The 18,220-nt window shown below is 56.6% G+C and overlaps 1 protein-coding gene across 5 annotated transcripts in view; it reads right to left on the reverse strand.

The window, feature by feature from the left end:
- Window positions 1-1,083: 1,083 nt before the first annotated feature.
- The window catches only part of CREBBP (CREB binding protein), a 126,422-nt gene continuing 109,285 nt past the window's right edge, over window positions 1,084-18,220 (reverse strand). For all 5 annotated transcript variants that reach the window (XM_027043371.2, XM_027043372.2, XM_027043369.2 and 2 more), the window contains 10 exons: window positions 17,052-17,129; window positions 16,732-16,799; window positions 13,105-13,255; window positions 12,496-12,642; window positions 11,699-11,812; window positions 10,529-10,694; window positions 9,848-10,015; window positions 6,628-6,789; window positions 6,112-6,393; window positions 1,084-4,394 (listed from right to left, as the gene is read on the reverse strand). In XM_027043371.2, the coding sequence (XP_026899172.1) occupies window positions 2,244-4,394; window positions 6,112-6,393; window positions 6,628-6,789; window positions 9,848-10,015; window positions 10,529-10,694; window positions 11,699-11,812; window positions 12,496-12,642; window positions 13,105-13,255; window positions 16,732-16,799; window positions 17,052-17,129 (3,487 nt within the window). In that variant the 3' untranslated portion in view covers window positions 1,084-2,243. The remainder of the gene's footprint in view (window positions 4,395-6,111; window positions 6,394-6,627; window positions 6,790-9,847; window positions 10,016-10,528; window positions 10,695-11,698; window positions 11,813-12,495; window positions 12,643-13,104; window positions 13,256-16,731; window positions 16,800-17,051; window positions 17,130-18,220) is intronic.

The raw sequence follows: 18,220 nt of genomic DNA on the forward strand, positions 1-18,220 counted from the left end.
AGACGGTCCCAGATTCGAGAAGCAAGCAGGCAGAGCAAGGATGGCCAGAGGGCCACTGGCGGGCCGTGGCCCTGCTTTCTCTTCGGGCATGTGGCGGAGGCGGGGGTTGGTTGGCAGTGCTGATGACGGTCTGTCGATCTGGCTTCACCTACGGGGAAGCTCTGTGCTAGGGCAGATATTTCAGAAAATGTCCTCAAATTTAGATTCCCAAATCAAGTATTTTGAAATTACCTCTGTGAATACAGGGCCAAAAGGGAAACTATTTGAGTCAAGAGCTCTGACTTGGCCGCCACGACCCCCTAATCGGGGAGCCGGGGATACAAGGGCTGGGACTCGACTCACTTGTGCTCGGGAGGGGGTGGGTGGGCTTCTGGAGAACACACGTGCATGCTCCCACAGAGACGTGATGTTTACGGCATCCAGGGTCTCAACTCTCACCTTCTTGTTAAGGGCATCTGACACTGGACCCGGGGGTGAGGCGGGGGACCGTGTGGCCAACGTGCCCGTCCCCTTTCACCACAGCGCTGCCTCCGTGGCCTCAGGGCGGGGGCACCTCCCTGTCTCTAGAGGGTGGAGGAGGAAGGCCACAGCTCTTCTCCGCCCAGCCCAGCCCAGCCCAGCCCGGGGCGGGCCTGGCCGGGGCAGGACCCCCCCAGCGTGCGGCATCCTTCCCCTGCGGGGCACAGGATCTGGGGATCCCGGAGAGAAGCAGGTACCACCTCCAGTCCCCGGGGCACCTTTCGCATCAACTCTGGGGTTTACATACAGGAAGGGGAAGGGGGTGCAGTTGCCAACAACAGGAACCGTCCCTGCTCTGGGTTTTCTCGAGTGTTCCGGGAAGAGGACAGGAGGCAAAGTGTTGTTCAGACCCATCTGCACCCCTAACCGTGGGTGACGTTCCCCGTGGGGCACTGAGTACATGAGGCCATCCCCGAGCTTTGCCCCCTCGGTCCCTGCAGAGAGAAGCCGCGGGCTCGGCTGGGCCTGGCTGCCGCCCGCACGGCCCCCCGGGCCCGTGATCCCCACCTCTCCGCCGTGAGCAATCCACCAGAATCGTGTCTTACAAAGAACAGACTCCAAAAATATATATAAATAAATAAAAACCTTAAACATTCTTACAGGGATCTTAAAGAACAGAATACATGTTAAAAACTTCAGTAATTTATATCAATTTTAAGCGGTACTTTATATACAATGGGGGGGGGGAAAACACATGCATAGTCCAAATACAATGTTGAAAACAGCATTTTCATAACAAAACCCCGAACACTAAGTGTTAATACCATGTACATGAATTCAAGAAGGACCACCCTTTTTGTCTGTTGCACACAGTTTATTTAACAATATGATATAAGAAATGAGTTGGTACTTTACCATTCTATACAGTGATTGAATCTTCTTGAATTTTCTTATTTATAGTAATTATAGCGCTTGCATGATTTACACTAGAATTGCTTTTCCTCATTTCAAGTTTCACATAGAAGAAAGAAAAGAATGCTTCTTCTCTATTAACATTAGCATGGTCTAAGAGAGTGATCATCTCTATTTTTTGTCTAAAACCAGTTTTATCAGAGAAACAAAGCAACAATTTCTACATCTGCAAGACAAGAGTTTGGCGTAAGCCAGTATGTATAGATAGGTGTGTGTGGGTGTGTACGTGTGTGCGCGCAGGAGCCGACTCCTACCGTCCAGGGGTAATACTTGGAGAACGCCCACAGAGTTCACTATAGAAAAAATCTTCCCGCAACGTCAGAAAGTTATCGGGATACATTATAAGCTTGCATTATTTCAAGAATCAGTTTCTGAATATTATTTTTCTTCTCACTTTTAAACATAAATGTTTAAAGTCTTGAAAATACAAATAAAAAATATGAATATAATGAACTTGTTTTTCCCGTTAAAAAAAGGCATGAGTCACCAGCAATGACGACAAAAAGAATCCAAACAAAACCCCCCTCCCCCCAAAACAAAAAAACAAAAACAGAAAACAAAAAACAAAAAGAGAGAGAGAGAGAGAGAGAGAAAGAGAGAGAGAGAGAAAGAGAGACCAGATATTTAAATCAACTGGTTTTTAACAAAAAAATATATTCTTTGTATTGTTTCTTTAAACAGCAATCTACCCTTCCATGGCTCGGAAGTAGCAGTTCCACCTAGGGATAAAAAGAGCCCAGATGCCTGGATTTCAGTACAAAAGGTCCAAGAACATGAAAGGGGAAACAAAAAAAAGCGATGCTCTCGCAATGCTACAAACCCTCCACAAACTTTTCTAGGGTGTCTCCTGTGGTGTCGCCGACCAGGGACAGCTCACTGGACAATGCACTCCTGTTGGGGGTGTTCAGCTGGGGGAGCATTGCACTCTGTTCGGGGTTCCCCAAGTGTCCCTGATCTATGGAGCTGGCCATGGTGACCGCGAGTCCTGGGTGGGGGGAACCGGTCTGGGGCGAGACGTGGTGCGGCGAAGGCTGGGGCTGGATCCGTGGCGACGGGCTGGAATGTGGAGGCTGGGACTGGGGCCGCGGAGACTGGACAGGGGCCGGGGACCGCACCTGGCTACTGAGGGACGTGGCCATCTGCTGGCCGGGGAGGTGCGAGGCCTGGGGCTGTCCTGAGAGCATGTGCTGCTGGGGGCTCATGGGGTTCGGCTGGCCCGGGGACCCGATCTGCTGCTTCATCTGCTGCTGCTGCAGAATCCGCTGCTGCAGGGCCTGCTGGATGTTGGGGGTGCCGTCCGCGCCCAGCCCGGGCTGCCCCATCTGGCCGAGCTGTCCCATCTGAGCCGCCATCTGGCCCATGGAGCTGCCCTGGATGGGGAGGTGCTGCTGCATCCGCTGCTGCTGCATGGCCGGCGGGTAGCCTCCGGGTCCCTGGGGCTGCTGGAACTGGCCGTGCCCGGCCATGCCCCCGGCCATGCCCGTGCCGCCCTGTGGCGGTGGCGGCGGCGGCGGCGGCTGCTGCTGCTGTTGCTGCTGCTGCAGCAGCTGCCGGCGCAGCATCTCTCTGTACTGCGGGTTCATGCTCGCCATGCTGGGGTTGTGCCCCGGGTTCATGATGTTCAGGGCCTGGCCCTGGGGGTTCAGGCCTCCCATCGCCTGCTGCTGCGGGGGCACGCCGGGCCGGGGCCCGCCGGCTTGCATGGCGTTCAGGTTCTGCAGGCCGGGCTGCTGGTGCAGGCCGGGCTGGGCCTGGAGGCCGGGCTGGGGCTGGAGGCCGGGCTGGGGCTGGAGGCCGGGCTGACTGGCCACGTACTTGGCCGTGCGCTGCTTGATGAAAGCCGCCATCAGCTGAGGGTTTGACTTGAGGATGTTGAGCACCTGCTGCTGCTGCTGCGGGGAGCTGGGCGACTTCAGGGTCCGCAACAGGTCCTGCAGGGCGCCGGGCGAGATGCTCCGGGGCGGCTGCACGCTGGGCATCCGAGGCCCTGCCACGGCCGGCTGGGCCTGCATGGACATCACGGGCCTGGGCATGCCCGGCATCGGCTGCTGCTGGGGGAGAGGCGCCTGCTGCCACTGCCCGGGCGGCAGGTTGGGCACGACGGGCCCGCTGACCGGGCCGGGCCGGGGCACGTTCAGGCCCGCGGGGGCCATCTGGCCCACCGGGGTCACCATGCCCGTGCGCCCCGGGGGCACGCCGTTGTTGATGTTCACCCGGTACAGGTGCTGCTGCTGCTGCGCCTCGCGCTCGATCTGCCGGGCCGCTTCCACCGCGGCCGGCGGGGGCTGGGCGGGGGGCGGCGGGGCCGGCACCTGGTTGGCGGGCTTCCCGGCGGACACCGTGGTGGGGGGCTGAGTCCGGGCCACGCCGGGGAAGCCGGCCGGTGACATGCTCACGGGCGAGGGCTGGGGCTGGGCGGGTGGCTGCGGCGTCTGGGGCGTGCTGGGCTGCTGCGTGGGGGTCCCGGGCGGCGCTGAGGTAGGGGAAGGCAGACTCTGCTGAGGCACGTTGCGGGTGTTCATGGTGGCCATCCGCCGGCGCATGAGCTGAGCCTGCTGCAGGCGGTGCTGGATCTGCTGCTGGCGGAGCTTGTGTTTGATGTTGAGGCAGAAGGGCACTGGGCATTTGTTCTCCTGGCAGTGTTTGGCGTGGTAGCAGCAGAGGGCGATGAGCTGCTTGCACACCGGGCAGCCCCCGTTGGTCTTGCGCTTGCAGCCCTTGGTGTGCTGCACCACCCGCTTCATCTTCTGGCAGGACGGCAGCGAGCAGTTGGCGTTGCGGCACTGGCAGGCGTGCACCAGGGACTGGATGCAGCGCTGGATGCTCAGGCGCCGCGACTCCTGGGGGCTCTTGGACTGCGGCTCGCCCTGGCTGCTGCCCTCGTCGTCCAGGCCCAGCCCCCACTTCACCATCTTGTGGGCGTGGCTCTTCGTGTTGTAGCAGTTGATGCACAGGTCGTAGTCCTGCGGACAGGGAGGGGGCGCGGGCGGGGGTCAGCGCGAAGCCGGCACGGCCCGGCGGCCCCCCGACACGTCCGGCCCCGGCCCCTCACCCGGCCCCGCAGTCTCACCCCTGTCCCCTCTCCTGCCTCCCTCTGCCCCTGAGGAACGCTGCGCAGACCCACCGTGTCCTGCTCCCGCACCTGGCCGGGGAAGACTGACAGTTCCTCCCAAGCTCACTGAAGTGCCACCGATCTGGGTTTCTAGAAACCGGCCCTCACCCTCTGGGGTCGCTACTGGGCACCCCGGTGTGTCCCCAGAGCTCTGCAGGGCAGCCCAGAAGGGTCTTCACCAGAAGGCCTTCACCAGAAGACAGGCCTGGGGCTCAGACCACAGTGACAAAATGCGTGCGCTCAGAGGTCTTAAAAGTTGCACCTGGAGACGGGGGCAACCCAGAGCCAAGTCTAGAGAAGGAAGCCCTGTGACCAAAACCAATCCTTTGGTTTGTGTTTTCATATTTATTTACTTATTTATTTTGAGAGAGAGAGAGAGAGAGAGAGAGAGAGCGAGCGAGAGAGGAGAGAGAGAGAGAGAGAGCGCAAAAGCGTGCGCTCACATGCCACAGAGACACAGAGAGGAAAAGAGAGAATCCCAAGCAGGCTCCATGCCCAGCACAGAGCCCGATGTGGGGCTCGATCCCACAACCCTGGGATCATGACCTGAACTGAAATCAAGAGCTGGATACTCAACCGACTGAGCCACCCAGGAGCCCCAGATCCGATCCTTTTTGAGAAAGGACACGAAGATCCCAATAGCGGGAAGTGACAAAGAACCAAAGAAAGTTAGACAAAGTGGGAAATGAAAACAAAGGCATTACAGAGGCCCCGTGTGCCCCCTCAACCTGAGATCACAGAGCTGCTCCTATGGGCATGTGACTCTGGGGACCATTCTGAACCGTGACACTGGTGAGGTGAGGAGTGGGTGGGGGGAGGGAGTCTGTGACTATCTGTTGGGGGAGACAAAGGGCCCACGACTGCCCACACCCCTTCTCAGAGGAGAGCCAGTGTATGCAATCACGGGGTCCACCAGGACAAGGGAGGAGGGTCCAGGACCCCTAACCAAAGGGGCCCAGCACGACACTAGGGCAGGGGAATCCCAGCCTCTCAGTAAGCCTAGAACTGGAGGCATGGAAAGGGGAAACCAGTCGGAATCCTGGCGGAAGGGAAGCACAGCCCACCTCTCTCCTGCTCCTGCCCGGGCACGAGGTCCCTGGATGTGCCGGACACACGGCCCGCATAAGCAAAAAACCAGGGGTAAGACGAAAGTGCTCCGTGACCATCTTGTCCCGAACAAGTCAGCACAAACACCACCTCCCCCGGGAAACCTGCCGGCTCCTGCCGGGGGCCAAGCATACCCCGGACACGCATCTGTGGCCTTGCGGTAATGCTCGCTTGGGCCGGGACTGTACCAGGCTCTGTGAAAGGAGATGGGCTTCTTCCTTCCTATCCTGGATGCCCGTTGTTGAGTCTGGAGCTGTATACCACACACCCCTGACCCACACTGACCAGGACCCTTGTATTCGTGAGCTCAAAAACATCCACCTCGTGACCCACAGCACCCCAGAGGACCAGGAGGCAGATGAGCCTCTTTCGTTCGGTCACTCTGTTGCCCCAGGAAACGGCCACCGTCTAGGAGCTCAGTGCAGGCTGCCGACGCGCAGAGGGCGAGGACGGGGGCCTACCTCGCACACGGTGCAGTGCCAGCGCGTCTCCACGTGGTGCTTGCACTCGTTGCAGGTGTAGACAAACCGGTCCTGGCCCTGTGTGTGCAGCTCCACCAGCATGCACAGCGTGGACCACTTGGACCGGCGCAGGGACGAGAACTCCCAGTGCTTGTCTCTGGCAAGGGTGAGGAAGGCGTCACGCCCGTCCATGAGGTCACAGCTGAGCAGGGGGTCAGGGTCGACGATGGGGGGCAGCGTGTTGATGACGGGCCCGGCGTGCAGGTGAATCACAAAGAAGACCTGTGGGTGAGAGCGGCGTGAGCCCCCCGCGGAGGGCAGGCGTGCTGGCGCCCAGGACCACCCAGGCTCCCTGGGGCCTCCCGGAGCCGGCGGCGTGCCGTGTGGGTCACGCGACCGGCAGCTCTACCTTCTCCGGGCTGGCCCTGCCCGACAGCCCCAGGCCCCCTCCTCTATCCTGCAGCCCAGGAAGGGCGCCAACACGGGCCCCCCAAGAGCCCACCCGTGCGTCTCTACCTCTTTGTGCTTCTCCATGGTGGCGTAGAGCTTCTGGGACAAGTCGTTGGACACGTTGGGCATGCTGGGCTTCTTTTTGTTGGCTCGACTGATGCTGCTTTTATTCTTATTGGTTTTCTTGTTGTTCTTCTTCTTGGCATTCTTGCTGTCACCCTGGCTGCCCTAAAATGACAGGCAAAGCTGTCTGACAAGCCCAGCCTCCTCTTGCCCACGCCCGACCCTGCACCTGGGGCTGGGACACCCGGCTTGCAGGCCGTGGGGGCTCCAGGAGGCCCAGCCGAGGGCAGGAGCCCGCACACGGCTGGAAACACACTGCTGCCTTCAGAGGAAGTCACGGAGGCAGAGGATGGGAGCCGGGCCTGGGCGGGGGGGGGCGGGGGGGCGGGGTGGGAAGAGACGGGGGTCAGCAGTGACACACAGACATAAAAGCCATGCCGTGCCGGCCACAGCAGGTCTTTTCTCAAGGGAAAACGTGCCCAGGACGCTGGCTCGGACCCTAACAACTGAGGGGGACCGTTGTTATTCACGGCTTCACACGATGCCACTGGACCCCGCCACTCCACGCCACGTCGTGCACACTCTAGCAGATTCTCTGCCTTGCAAAAGGTCCCAAATATCCATAGTGCACGAGACAGGGGTGAGGTGCCAAGAGAAGCCGCTGCATGGGTAGGAGCTGGGGCTCCAAAACAGCCCCTCCACTTCAACGTCCCTGGCAAGGCTGCCCGAGGTAGGACGTCTCCCTGGCCCCGAGAGGGCCTAAAACCCATCAGGAGCGCCCCACCTGGCTGAAGTCCAAGGGGGTCCCGCTCGTCAGTTAAAGCGCCCCTACTCTGGAAAGGGCTCAGGCACCAGGGTGGAGACGTTTGCCGGGTCTGGTCCAAAGAACTTCACTCTCAACAAGAGGGAGGAGAGGGGGAGAGACAGAGACGGAGCAGGAGACAGGCACCCCGGGTGCCTGAGAGGGGGTCACTGAGGAAGCCCCCAGGCAAGTCTGAGAGTACCAAGCTGCCCTGGGAGCGCAGACCCCTTGTGGCATGTTGGCCGGGCCAGGGGAGGACGTTGGTGGAAAGTGAGAGCGCTGACTGAGCATGGGCTGTGGTTAACAAAGTCGCATCAACGCTGGTTCAGCCACCATCACACATGTGGGACGGGAGTGCAAGGTGGCAGCGGGACAGACCGGTGGAGTGTGGGGGACCCCGGATACCTGCTCGAGTTTTCTGTAAGCCTTCAAACTGCTCTAAACATTAAGCTGACTTTTAGGGGCACCTGGGTGGCTCAGTCGGTTACGTGTCCAGCTCTTGACTTCAGCTGAGGTCATGATCGCAAAGGATAGCATGGAGTCTGTTTGGGACTGTCTCTCTCCCTCTCTGCCCCTCCCCTACTCGCATGCATGTGCTCTCACACTCTCTCTCAAAATAAACTATTTAAAAAGTTAAAATTAAACTTACTTTTAAGAACTTAAATAGATTCACCGCACAAAGTTCAGAAAATATAGCTAAATAATTTAAAAAATAAAAATTGTTTTGTTTTGTTTTGTTTTGCTACCGAGAGCAACAAAATTTTGGATTTTCTTCTTGGAGTTGTGCCTACGCACATATGCGGGGGGGGGGGGGGTCCCCACGTGTGATGCCGCACCGTCTCTTCCCCACTGCTGCAAGCATCTCTCCATTTCGCCCCAGAGCAGCCCCATGGCCGAGCGCCGTCCGGAACGGGAGCCAACGCCTACCGTGAGGGTGAGGTGTCCCCAGGGCAGGACCCGCCTGCTGCTTCCGAGAACTGGACGCAGAGAACACAGACTCTCTCCAGCATGGGCAAGTCCCTTGCTGGGAACCGCCACCAGGCCAGAGGTGGGCATGTTCTCCTCGGACAGGACACACAGCCGGGGCCTGTGTCCCCCTCAAGGAGCCCCTCTCTTCAGAAGCAGAAGCTGTGCTTGTGGCTGCTCCACCTTCCTCCCTGCTGTGAATCCCCTGCTCCCCGAACCCTGGACTCGTGTTCTGACTCAGGCCACCTCCTCTCCGAGATGCAGGGCAGTGGCGGAGACAGAAGAGCCACCTGAGGCTCACAGCTCGGCTCTGCTCTCTGTCTTGCCGGAACTCCCAAGTTTCCACTAACATGTGGCACAGCCTTCAAAGGTCTGCCCGCCAACAGGATCTCCTGCTATCCCCCCAGAGACCCTGGCGGGGCAGTGTGGTCATCAGAGGACAGATGACAGATCCCGCCTCCAGGGGGACCCCAACGAAAGGAAGTCGGGCCACCGTGCACCTGCGACACAGACCTCAGCTGAGGGCACAGCCCCTCACTCCTCGCGGGTGTTCACAGGCATCTCAGTACACAGCCAATTCCTGACTTCTTCCCTCAGCGTGCTCTCCCCCCTCACCCCCTCCCTCGTGCAGAGGCGCTGACGCAGCGGCTCAGACCCCGGACACAGCAGGGCCCAGAGCCGGGACGCTCCTCACGGGCCAGAGCGCCGCTGCTCCTCCCCAAACACCCCATTAGCTCCTCACTGCCTCTACAGTCACGAACCAAATCGAAACTCCGGCCTCTCCTCACGCATCCCGAACGCAGCACGCTTGCTTCCAACTCCAGCCCTCACACGCCTCCTCCTGTGGCCGGCAGCTCCCTACCTGGGGCCGCCTGGGCTTCTTCCCAGCAGCTGGGCCTCGGCCACTGCTCCAGACAGGCCCCGCGGGAGCACCAGCACCCGCCCGGTGGCGGCGCTCCCTTCCCTCACTTGTTCTTCCTACTAGGACACGCCCCCACCCCCCTCCCCCGACCCCCCTCCCCCGCCCCGAGGGCAGGGATGGAGTCTTCTCGAGTCACCACCGCACTGCCAAGCACGGAGCCCGCGCACGAAGGCAGCGCCAAGGTGGAGGGCTGGCACGTAACAAAGCGGAAGAAAGAGGCCCGCCAACCGAGGGTCTTGTTCTCAGGGCAGGTCCGCCCGGCTCTGTCTGCCCGCCCCGCTCAGAGATGCCAGAGCAAGCATCTCCCGTGTGCCTTCTCCTATGTGATGCGTCCCCAGCACCCATGTCTCAGCTCACCCCACACGTAGTGTGGGCTGTGCCCCCCGGGCTCCAGTCCTGACCTGCGGTGGCTGGTGAGAAGGGGAGGGGGCACATACGAAAACATCAGCACGAAGAAGGCCACGGCCCGTGGGCCCGACGGCACGAATCCACGCGGCCTTCAGCGTGCAGCTGGGCCCGCGGGGTCTCTTTACCTCCGTGGTCTCACTGGCTGCACTGCTCTCCTCCTTCTTCCTCTCTTCTTCTTCTTGCTCCAACTCCTTAATGCTCTCCTCCAGTACATTGGGCCAGAAGTCACCCTCAAAATAGGGCAGCTCCTTGGCACTGGTGAGCCTGTCTTCGGTCGCTTGTTTGAAAATGTCCTGGAAAGTGAAGGAAGCACGTCCGTGAGAAGAGGGAACTGAGTGACGCTCCCGGGAGCAGGTGCAGGGGCCACGCCACCGGGAGAGGACGGGGCTGTGCGTCGTGACACATGAACAGCTGAGATCAGATTTCAACAGGCACCGCGGCTTTCAGAACACCAGCTAAGACTCCCGGTGGACTGCAAATAAAGGCGTCTATGTCTTTTGTCTACGCTCTTCTTTTTTTGAGAGAAAGAGAACACAAGCAGGGGACAGGGACAGACGGACAGAGAGAATCCCAAGTAGGCTCCACGCTCAGCTTGGAGGCCAACAAGGGGCTTCATCTCGCGACCCTGCGATCATGACCTGACTGGAAATCAAGATTCGGACGCTCAGCTGACTGAGCCACCCAGGCGCCCCAATGCTCTTACTTTCTCCTTCCTACTCCTCGTAGGTGAACGCAGTTCTAACGTGCGTGAGCGCGAGAGGAAGACACGCCATCCCGCCGCCACGCCCTGTTTCAGCACCGGGTACCTTGTAGTCGTGAATGATCCGTTCTGCAAATGCCTTGTCCAGCATCTTCTTGTACCACTCCTGCAGGCGCTTTGGTTTGGGGATTTTCTGATCAGGGGGGTGGCAATGGAAGATATAGTCATCTCCTTCACTCGGGGGGCAGGCCCAGATGTGTCCCGTTACGTACCTACGGGACACACAGACCCGATTCAGATCAAAGAGGTGACTGAAAGCCTCCCTGCCTTCAAGGAGTAACAGGTGAGAAGCAGGGACCAAAGCAAGGAGAGAAATAACTAGACAAAAAGAAAAAACAAAGAAATTACCACAACACTTGTGGTAAAATGTAACAGGCTCAGAAAAGCTGCAGTGCAGGCCCAGTGCGCTGGGGGAGGAGTGTGCGGCCGGGCAAGGCTGATCTGCAGCACACGAGGGCACGCCTGGAAATCGGCCCTAAGATGTTCCCTCTCAGGTGTGGGTGGCGGGTGGGGGCCGAGGCTCCAAGGGCACACGGTCAGCACGGGACAGGGCCCCAGGAGACGCGGCTCTCGGGTGTGTGGGAGGACTTCCACCCAGGAACGCACTGCCTTTCCTAACCACTACTTCCTGTGCTCCGGAGAGGCTGGGTGTTTCTCTCTAAGGGGCGAAAGTCAGAATAAATTGGTCATTTGGTTAGGGACCTATCAATCAAATACCTCTAACTTTTTCAAATTTTGCAAAAGAAAGTGACAGGTCTAGAACAGAGAAACAGAGATGTCCAGAAAGGCAAACAGAGAGAGACAGAAAGCAGACGAGGGGGTCGCTGGGCGCAGGGGCGAAACAGGGTTAACAGTAAACGGGGGCAGGGATCCTACTGTGGGGAGGACAATGCTCAGAAACTGACTTATGGCCACAGCCACACCGCTTGGTGACATACCTAAAAATCACGGAAGTGTACGCCTAAAATAGGCAGCCTCTGTGACACATAAAATATGCCTCAATAAAATTAAGAAAATTAGAAAAAAGAGCAGAGCACAGAAGGCAGATCTGCATTGCCCCAAGGGAAGGGGGCCTTGGGAGACCATCGATCTAAGGACGTTAAAAGAAAAATACGTAGGACTTAGGAAAAAAAATACTCATGTTATTTCGTAAAATACACAGTAAAAATTAAAGCTGGATTTTTTATTAGTTCTGAATAAAGTGGAGTAAACTCACCCCAATTTCTTCACATATTCTAAATATCCAATAAGGATCTCATGGTAAACAGCGGTCCGGAGGCACCGGGGCCGGAAGAAATGAATACTGTCCAGATAAGATATGTACACACGCCTAGGGTGGGGAGGGCAAGCGGGAAGAAATTAATTCAGAGTTCAGGATACACCCCAAACTTGAAAGCAAACACCAACATCCAGAAAGCTCCAGAGACAAATTCTGTTTTGTAGCAGTTACACTGGCCACAGACAAGATGTAAGAAAACTCTCATCACCAACTGCCACTGCCAATGAATGATCTCACTCATCGCTGAGCCGAGAAGCAGCAGGTTGCCCACCAGGACCGCCAGGGAGAGGCCGGGGCAAACTAAGAAACGCCACCTCCAAGTCCCTGTCACCTGGACTCCTGACTGAGCATGAAAGAACTCTGGATAGAAGTTACAAGGCGGGGGCCCGTGGAGGAATCCCCACCCCTTCTCTGTGGGCTCACCTGCCCCAGGTAAGACAGGGACAATGGCAAGACCAGGACTGGAACTCGTGAGTACTCACAACATAGAACAGGCTCTCATCAGTCATCAAAACCCTTCACTTCTCATTGGCTTAGGGTTAAACTACACTAACCAGCTTGGTCAGTTAAGCGTGGCTTATTTGATTTAAAGCCAGTTCTGAAGCACATGGCTTCTCTACGATATTTGGGGGCCCGGTCTGCTGAGCCACACGGGCCCATTAACGCGCACCAGGGGAGAAGAAGAGGAGGAGGAGGAGGAGGAAGAGGAGGACGACGACGACGACGATGACTACCTTGTGTTTGGAGGGGGGCAATCGGAGCCGTACTCTTGCACGTGCATCCCAAAGAAGCACACATCCACTCCGTCAATTTCCTCAAAAGCAAAGAGTGCTTTGGTTCGATACGGGAAAGATTCAGACATTTCCCCGGAATCCACAAACCTGGAATAAAAGAGCCTGAGATTTGCACGTGTCATCACTTCCCGGATGCTTTACAAACAAGACCCTCGGCCCTGAGTCCGCTCCGTGCACAGGAGCAGGAGGCCTGGTCACTGCTGGCCCCAGGGCTCAGCCCAAGCAGACAAGCTGTGACCCTATTCTCTGTGACACAGTCTCAGTCAGAAATTTTACGTCCGCTAATGAATGCGGAATACGGAGAGAAGAGCTCACTGTACATTATATGCTGAAAAACCTTTAAATTCTACAAACTCCCAGTTTAATCTTTTAGTAATCTCTTTACCCAATGTGGGGCTCTAACTCACAAGCCCGAGATTAAGAACTGCGTGGTCTTCAGACTGAGCCAGCCAGGCCCGAAACCTTGCCAGAAAGCAGGGCTTTTGTTAACCAGGTACGGTGACCCCTCAAAGAACACTTCAGAAAACAGCACAACATGTGCACACAAACCGTGACTTCATCCCAGGCTTGACCTCCACAGTCTTGTCTGAGCTGGCCACCACCCGGACAAAGACCTCCCCGGCTTCGGGATGATTCTGTCGCCGCAAAAACTTGTTGACTCGGTCTTCCAAGTGGTTGCCCAATCGCGTAGTCTGTAGTCCTGCAAAGTCCAGAGCAAGCAGGTGAGGGGGCTTCGCATGGGCTGTGGGGAAGGTGGCTGAAGCCAGAGAACCCACCTTTCTCTTTCAGTGCAGTCTGATACTCTATGGATTAACGTTTTCCAAATCCAGAAGGGAACTAGCTTGTCCTATGTGGTAAGCATTTCATAAGGGAAAGGTGGACTTGGGACCTCAGGCACTCCGCACGCTGACAAGTGCTATCATTTAGATGCGCACATATTTCCTTCTTTTTCTAGACACAAGGGCGGAAGAGCCACAAAGGCAGACTAAAGGCTGTGGGGCAAAGCAGAGGGAGCACACACAGGGGCCCCACTGAGCCCACCTCCTGCCTCCCGTGCCCAGGCCCTGGTGAGAGTGCCCCCACAAGTCTGCCCATGGCCAGAATCCACACTGCACGAACTCTGCCTTCCCCGAAGGGCAGGGCATACCTCTCCCCTTCCTGCCCAGCTCGAGGGAGTCCCGCATGCAGCCTCATACAGCCTTTGGAACGCATCCCAGATGGGAGCCCACAGGGCATCACCACCTACATCAGCCCTAGACCCCCTCCACACCCTCTCTCTCCCGGGGACGCCCCAGGCGTGGCCACTGTGACAGGAACACTGGGCACAGCAGAAAAACTCTTTGCACAAGGGGAAAGGACTAGAAGAAAAAGCTACAGAAGGTTAACGCTGATAATTTTCTTTATATTCATTGATTTTTAAAATACTACATAATGAGAAATATTTTTAAAAAGTTATCTGGGATTTTATAAGATTCCTTACTAAGAAGTATCTGGAAAATTTAGATGGACTTTCTAAATTCCATTTTTGTGCAATAAACACAGCAATGGTGGAGTTTTTCTTGTATGTAAGCTGTACCTCCATAAAAGTGATTTAAAATGAAAAAACTACGATGACCAGGAAATAAAAACCCCACAGAAAACGAAGAACTTCACAAGTTCCACCAATGAGGGGAGAGCGGATTTATGATCTATCCCACACTCTGGCGAAGACACACGGCGCGCACAGCTGCCTCATTACTCTGTGAGTGGGGGGGGGTGGGGGGGGTGGGACCCTCGTGTTTATGCCCCTGTGCTGCTGCTGAGCACGGCCTGTGCCCCTCACAAGGCGCTTTCCAATCCTGAAAGGCAGGACACAGCTACGAAGGGCCACCTGCCACGGTCCAGCGTCTGCCCTTCCCTTGTGAAAACAGGACCTCACACTGTGATTTTCAAATAGCAAACGGAAGAATAATCCTTTAAAGTTTAGGTCTTTACTTTTTCCTTCAAATCACCTGAATGACCTGTATTAAAAAAAAAGTTTCAAATGAGACAACACAGGACCACCTTGTAATAAACGAGCACCGGGAAGACGGAGAGGCGCCCTCCGAAGAGCCCCAGTGAACACAGGGGTCCCCTGGGGAGAAGAGGGGCTGCTCGTGCAGAGGCGGTCCCCGCAGGAATGATTTCGGGGAGCGCCACGCCCTCCCTGTGTGTCATGCACAGCTCTGCCTCGTTCCGCTATGCTTCCCAGTTTCCCGCTCGTTTTCCCTTCCCGGGGGCCCGCCTTATGCCGCGGGGCCTGCCGCACACACGTCGTCACACATACGTGCAGACAACTTTGGGGGATACGGGGGTAACAGTGTCAATGCAGAGTTTAGAAACCAACGTCCTGAATCGTAGTCTCCCTTTCCCCCAGGCTTTCAATGTGCATTTTCACCCAAACCACGTGACGGGGACTTTTCTGTCCCTTTACGGGCTCAAATCCTTTGGTGTCTGCTTTCTGATGTCGGGGTCGCCCCATCTCCAGGGAGGCCTCTCACAACCCTGCACAGGGGCTCTGGCTCGGGGGCGTCTCCAGTGGTCCTTCCTCCCTCTACCCGGCTGGGTTGCGTGCGCGGTCCCAGGCAGGGAGGGGCCTGGGGGATAGTGGCTGACTCGACGGAGGTACGGGGCTGGCACACTTGCACACGCGGCAGCCTGTCCTTTGCAGCCTACAGACGCTCGCAAAGGCTGTGCTCACACGTCTGCGCCAAGGGGTGTAGGGGTGGCCAGACTTCCGAGGTCCTCTTCTGTCAGTCAGTGTTATGTGTCTCTGACGCTAAGGCTCACCTCGTAGGCCTGCTCTTGGGCTTTTCTGTCCCCCTCCGCCACCAGCCGCAACTGCTCTCCTACCCAGGCCCAGCCCTCCTGGCAACTGTGCTTTGGTCATGAGGCTCTGGTCCAGCAAGGTGTTTCTAGGCTGCTGACTGCTTGAGCGATCTCACTCCGAACAGACGCTCTAAAGCAGGGGTTCTCACCTGAGGACAACTGTGCCCCCGGCCCCGGGGGAACATGTGGCATTTCTGAAGGCCATTTCTGATGGCCACCACTCAGGGGGGCGGGGGTAGTGTTACTGGCATTTAGTGGGTAGCAACCAGAGATGCTCCTAAATTCCTACAGAGCATAGGACAGCCCCCATAACAAAGAGTCATCGGGGCCCTGAATGTCAATGGTGGTTCAGCTGAGAAACCCTGAGCTAAAGAAAAGCATTACAACAGTATGGGAGTTTATCGGCATTTCAATAGGTTTTACAAGAGCGAGGTTAAGTTATAGGATAATTGTGCATTTTGGTAACAACAGTCTTTACCTGTTACCACTGAGTTGGGAAGCCCCTGGAGTGGCTTCCTCCTGGCCTGCTTCCCCCCCCACCGCCCCCGGCAAGGGATCTCTCTCTCCTGCTCCTTGCCCCTCAGAGGCCCTGGCTCTCACTGGGGATGCCTCGAGCAGTGTGCTAGCCGCCTGCCCTGCTGGGGAGCACCGGGCAAGTGGGCTGTCAAGGAGCTGCTGCAGGTGGCTTTTTTACTCAGGGTTGCTGTGAACTCGGCAAAGGACAGTTCGGGAATGACACGCTGTGCAAGGGGCTCCCAGCCCTCGAGAACCGGGTTGACAAAGATCACGATGGAAAAGGAGGCTATCTCCAAAAGAGTCAAGACTACCCATGAAGACTTGAACTTCAAGTCGCAACGGGCTGCTCTCTACTGTGGAAGGACACCAGCTGCCCCCTAAACACAGCAGCAAAATGCATAACCAGTCCTCAGGCAGACCAGGCTCTGCCAGTCCCAGCAGAGAGGGCCACGCAACTGCCCCGTGCGGCCCAGGGCTGAGCGTGCTGGTCACAACAGGATGCCAGAGTGGGGTGTCTATGTGTGTGTTGGCGGGGGTCAGATTTCTGAGCTACCTGAAAAGGATCTGCTGACGCATTTTCTCTCAGAGCTTTCTAAATTTTCACGTAGAGCACGAACGGACCGTAAATCTGGTTTTCGGGCAAAGATCAGGCCCAATGATTCCATTTAGCGGTGCTAGAAAGTGAACTTGGCACAGACCCCCGGACAAATGGACCCCACAGCCACGTACTGAGAGGGGCTGAAGGAAGACCAGGGAGCGGGAACAAGCACCTCACGCACAGATGGGGGAACAAAAAACCTTTCCACAACTTACTCTTCGCACTGAACTTGTTTTCTTTCCGAGTTCTGCCGGTTTTCTTCAGGCAGTTGTCGCACACGAAGCTGTAAAAGAACGGGTGTGATCAGATTGCATAAAACAGTCTCGCCACCAAGACATGTGGCTTAAGTGCTTTGCTGGCAGCATCATTCACAAGTGAAGGGGCAGAGTGCTTTGAGCCCACAGTCCCAGCAGGCAGACGCAGAGGACACAAACTGAGAAGGAGCTGCTGTCGGCTTCACTGCAGGCCCCTCCCTCCTCCACTCCGCGCAAAGGCTTTTCCCAAGACCACAGGAAATCACCAGGAAATTACTCACCCCGAAGGCCAAATGATGTCATAGTGCAGAACACAAATCTGATGCATCTTCCGGCCACACTCCTTGCAATCGACAAAACTGGAAGACAAAGAGAGTGTGCTGTAATGCACATGGAAACATACAAGGGAGCTGTCCAAGGGGGCCGTCGGCAGAAGCTCGGGTACCGCGTTCACACCTTGTCCTCGGATCACTTCCAGTGTCTGTGGCACTCATGAATGCCTCTGCTGATTGCTTCAGCTGTATTTTACTTTATTCTTTCCCTACGCCCAACATGGGGCTTGAACGCACGACTCCAAGATCAAGAGTCACGCACTGCACCGAATGAGCCAGCCAGGCACCTCTGATTCAGCCGTATTTTAAAAATGCACAGGCACAATATTTTCTGTGAGAAAGCTGGGCTCCTCCACTTCCCTGTACAAATGCCTATGCCTTGCTTCTCCCAATCTCCTTTGCAATCAGAAATCAAACTTCACTTTCAAAAATTGCTATGAAAGAGGTGCATTTTACAGGCCAGTATTTCTGATATTACTACGCATTTCCAAGACCAGTGCCTGCACATGTGTAAACGGACTCAAATAACCGAGAACAACACTTGCACGTTAGAAACACTTGCTCTTAAGCCGAGGTACAGGAAGCATCTGCTCCGAGTCAATCACAAAGGTGGGAAGTGCTAAGCTGACCGGCAAGCGACGGCCTTTGTTCGAGTCAGCACTGGACAGCAGGGGCGAGGTGCTACTCACCCAGCCCCCACTGCGGCTCACCTGGCTGTCACCTCAGCCGGGAATCTTAGGTGCCAACACGCGTGGATGCGCAAACCTGTTTCCTCAGCCACCTGCTTAACCACCACCACACCTTACCTCTGGAGGAATGCTGAGGACTAGAAGGCACCACACCTCCTCCAACTCTGCTAAGTTCCAGCTCTTCCTATCAGCCTTGATGCTGAGCCCGGTAACCTGACGTACACTCTCGACACTGCCTTGAGTCCTGGGCCCCCATCTCTCCTCTGCCCCTGCTGAGCAAGCCTTCAGCCACGGATCCAGTCTAACTCTGCCTCTCTGTTCCTATTTGGTCGGGACGGGGAAAGGACACACATGTGCAAAACTGTGTACAACAGCAGCACGAGTGCCTAGTTCACGGCCTGCCAGCACTCTGCAGCATCCTGTGCTGTC

This window comes from Acinonyx jubatus, chromosome E3 (genome assembly GCF_027475565.1).
Source record: "Acinonyx jubatus isolate Ajub_Pintada_27869175 chromosome E3, VMU_Ajub_asm_v1.0, whole genome shotgun sequence".
Classification (NCBI taxonomy): Eukaryota; Metazoa; Chordata; class Mammalia; order Carnivora; family Felidae; genus Acinonyx; species Acinonyx jubatus.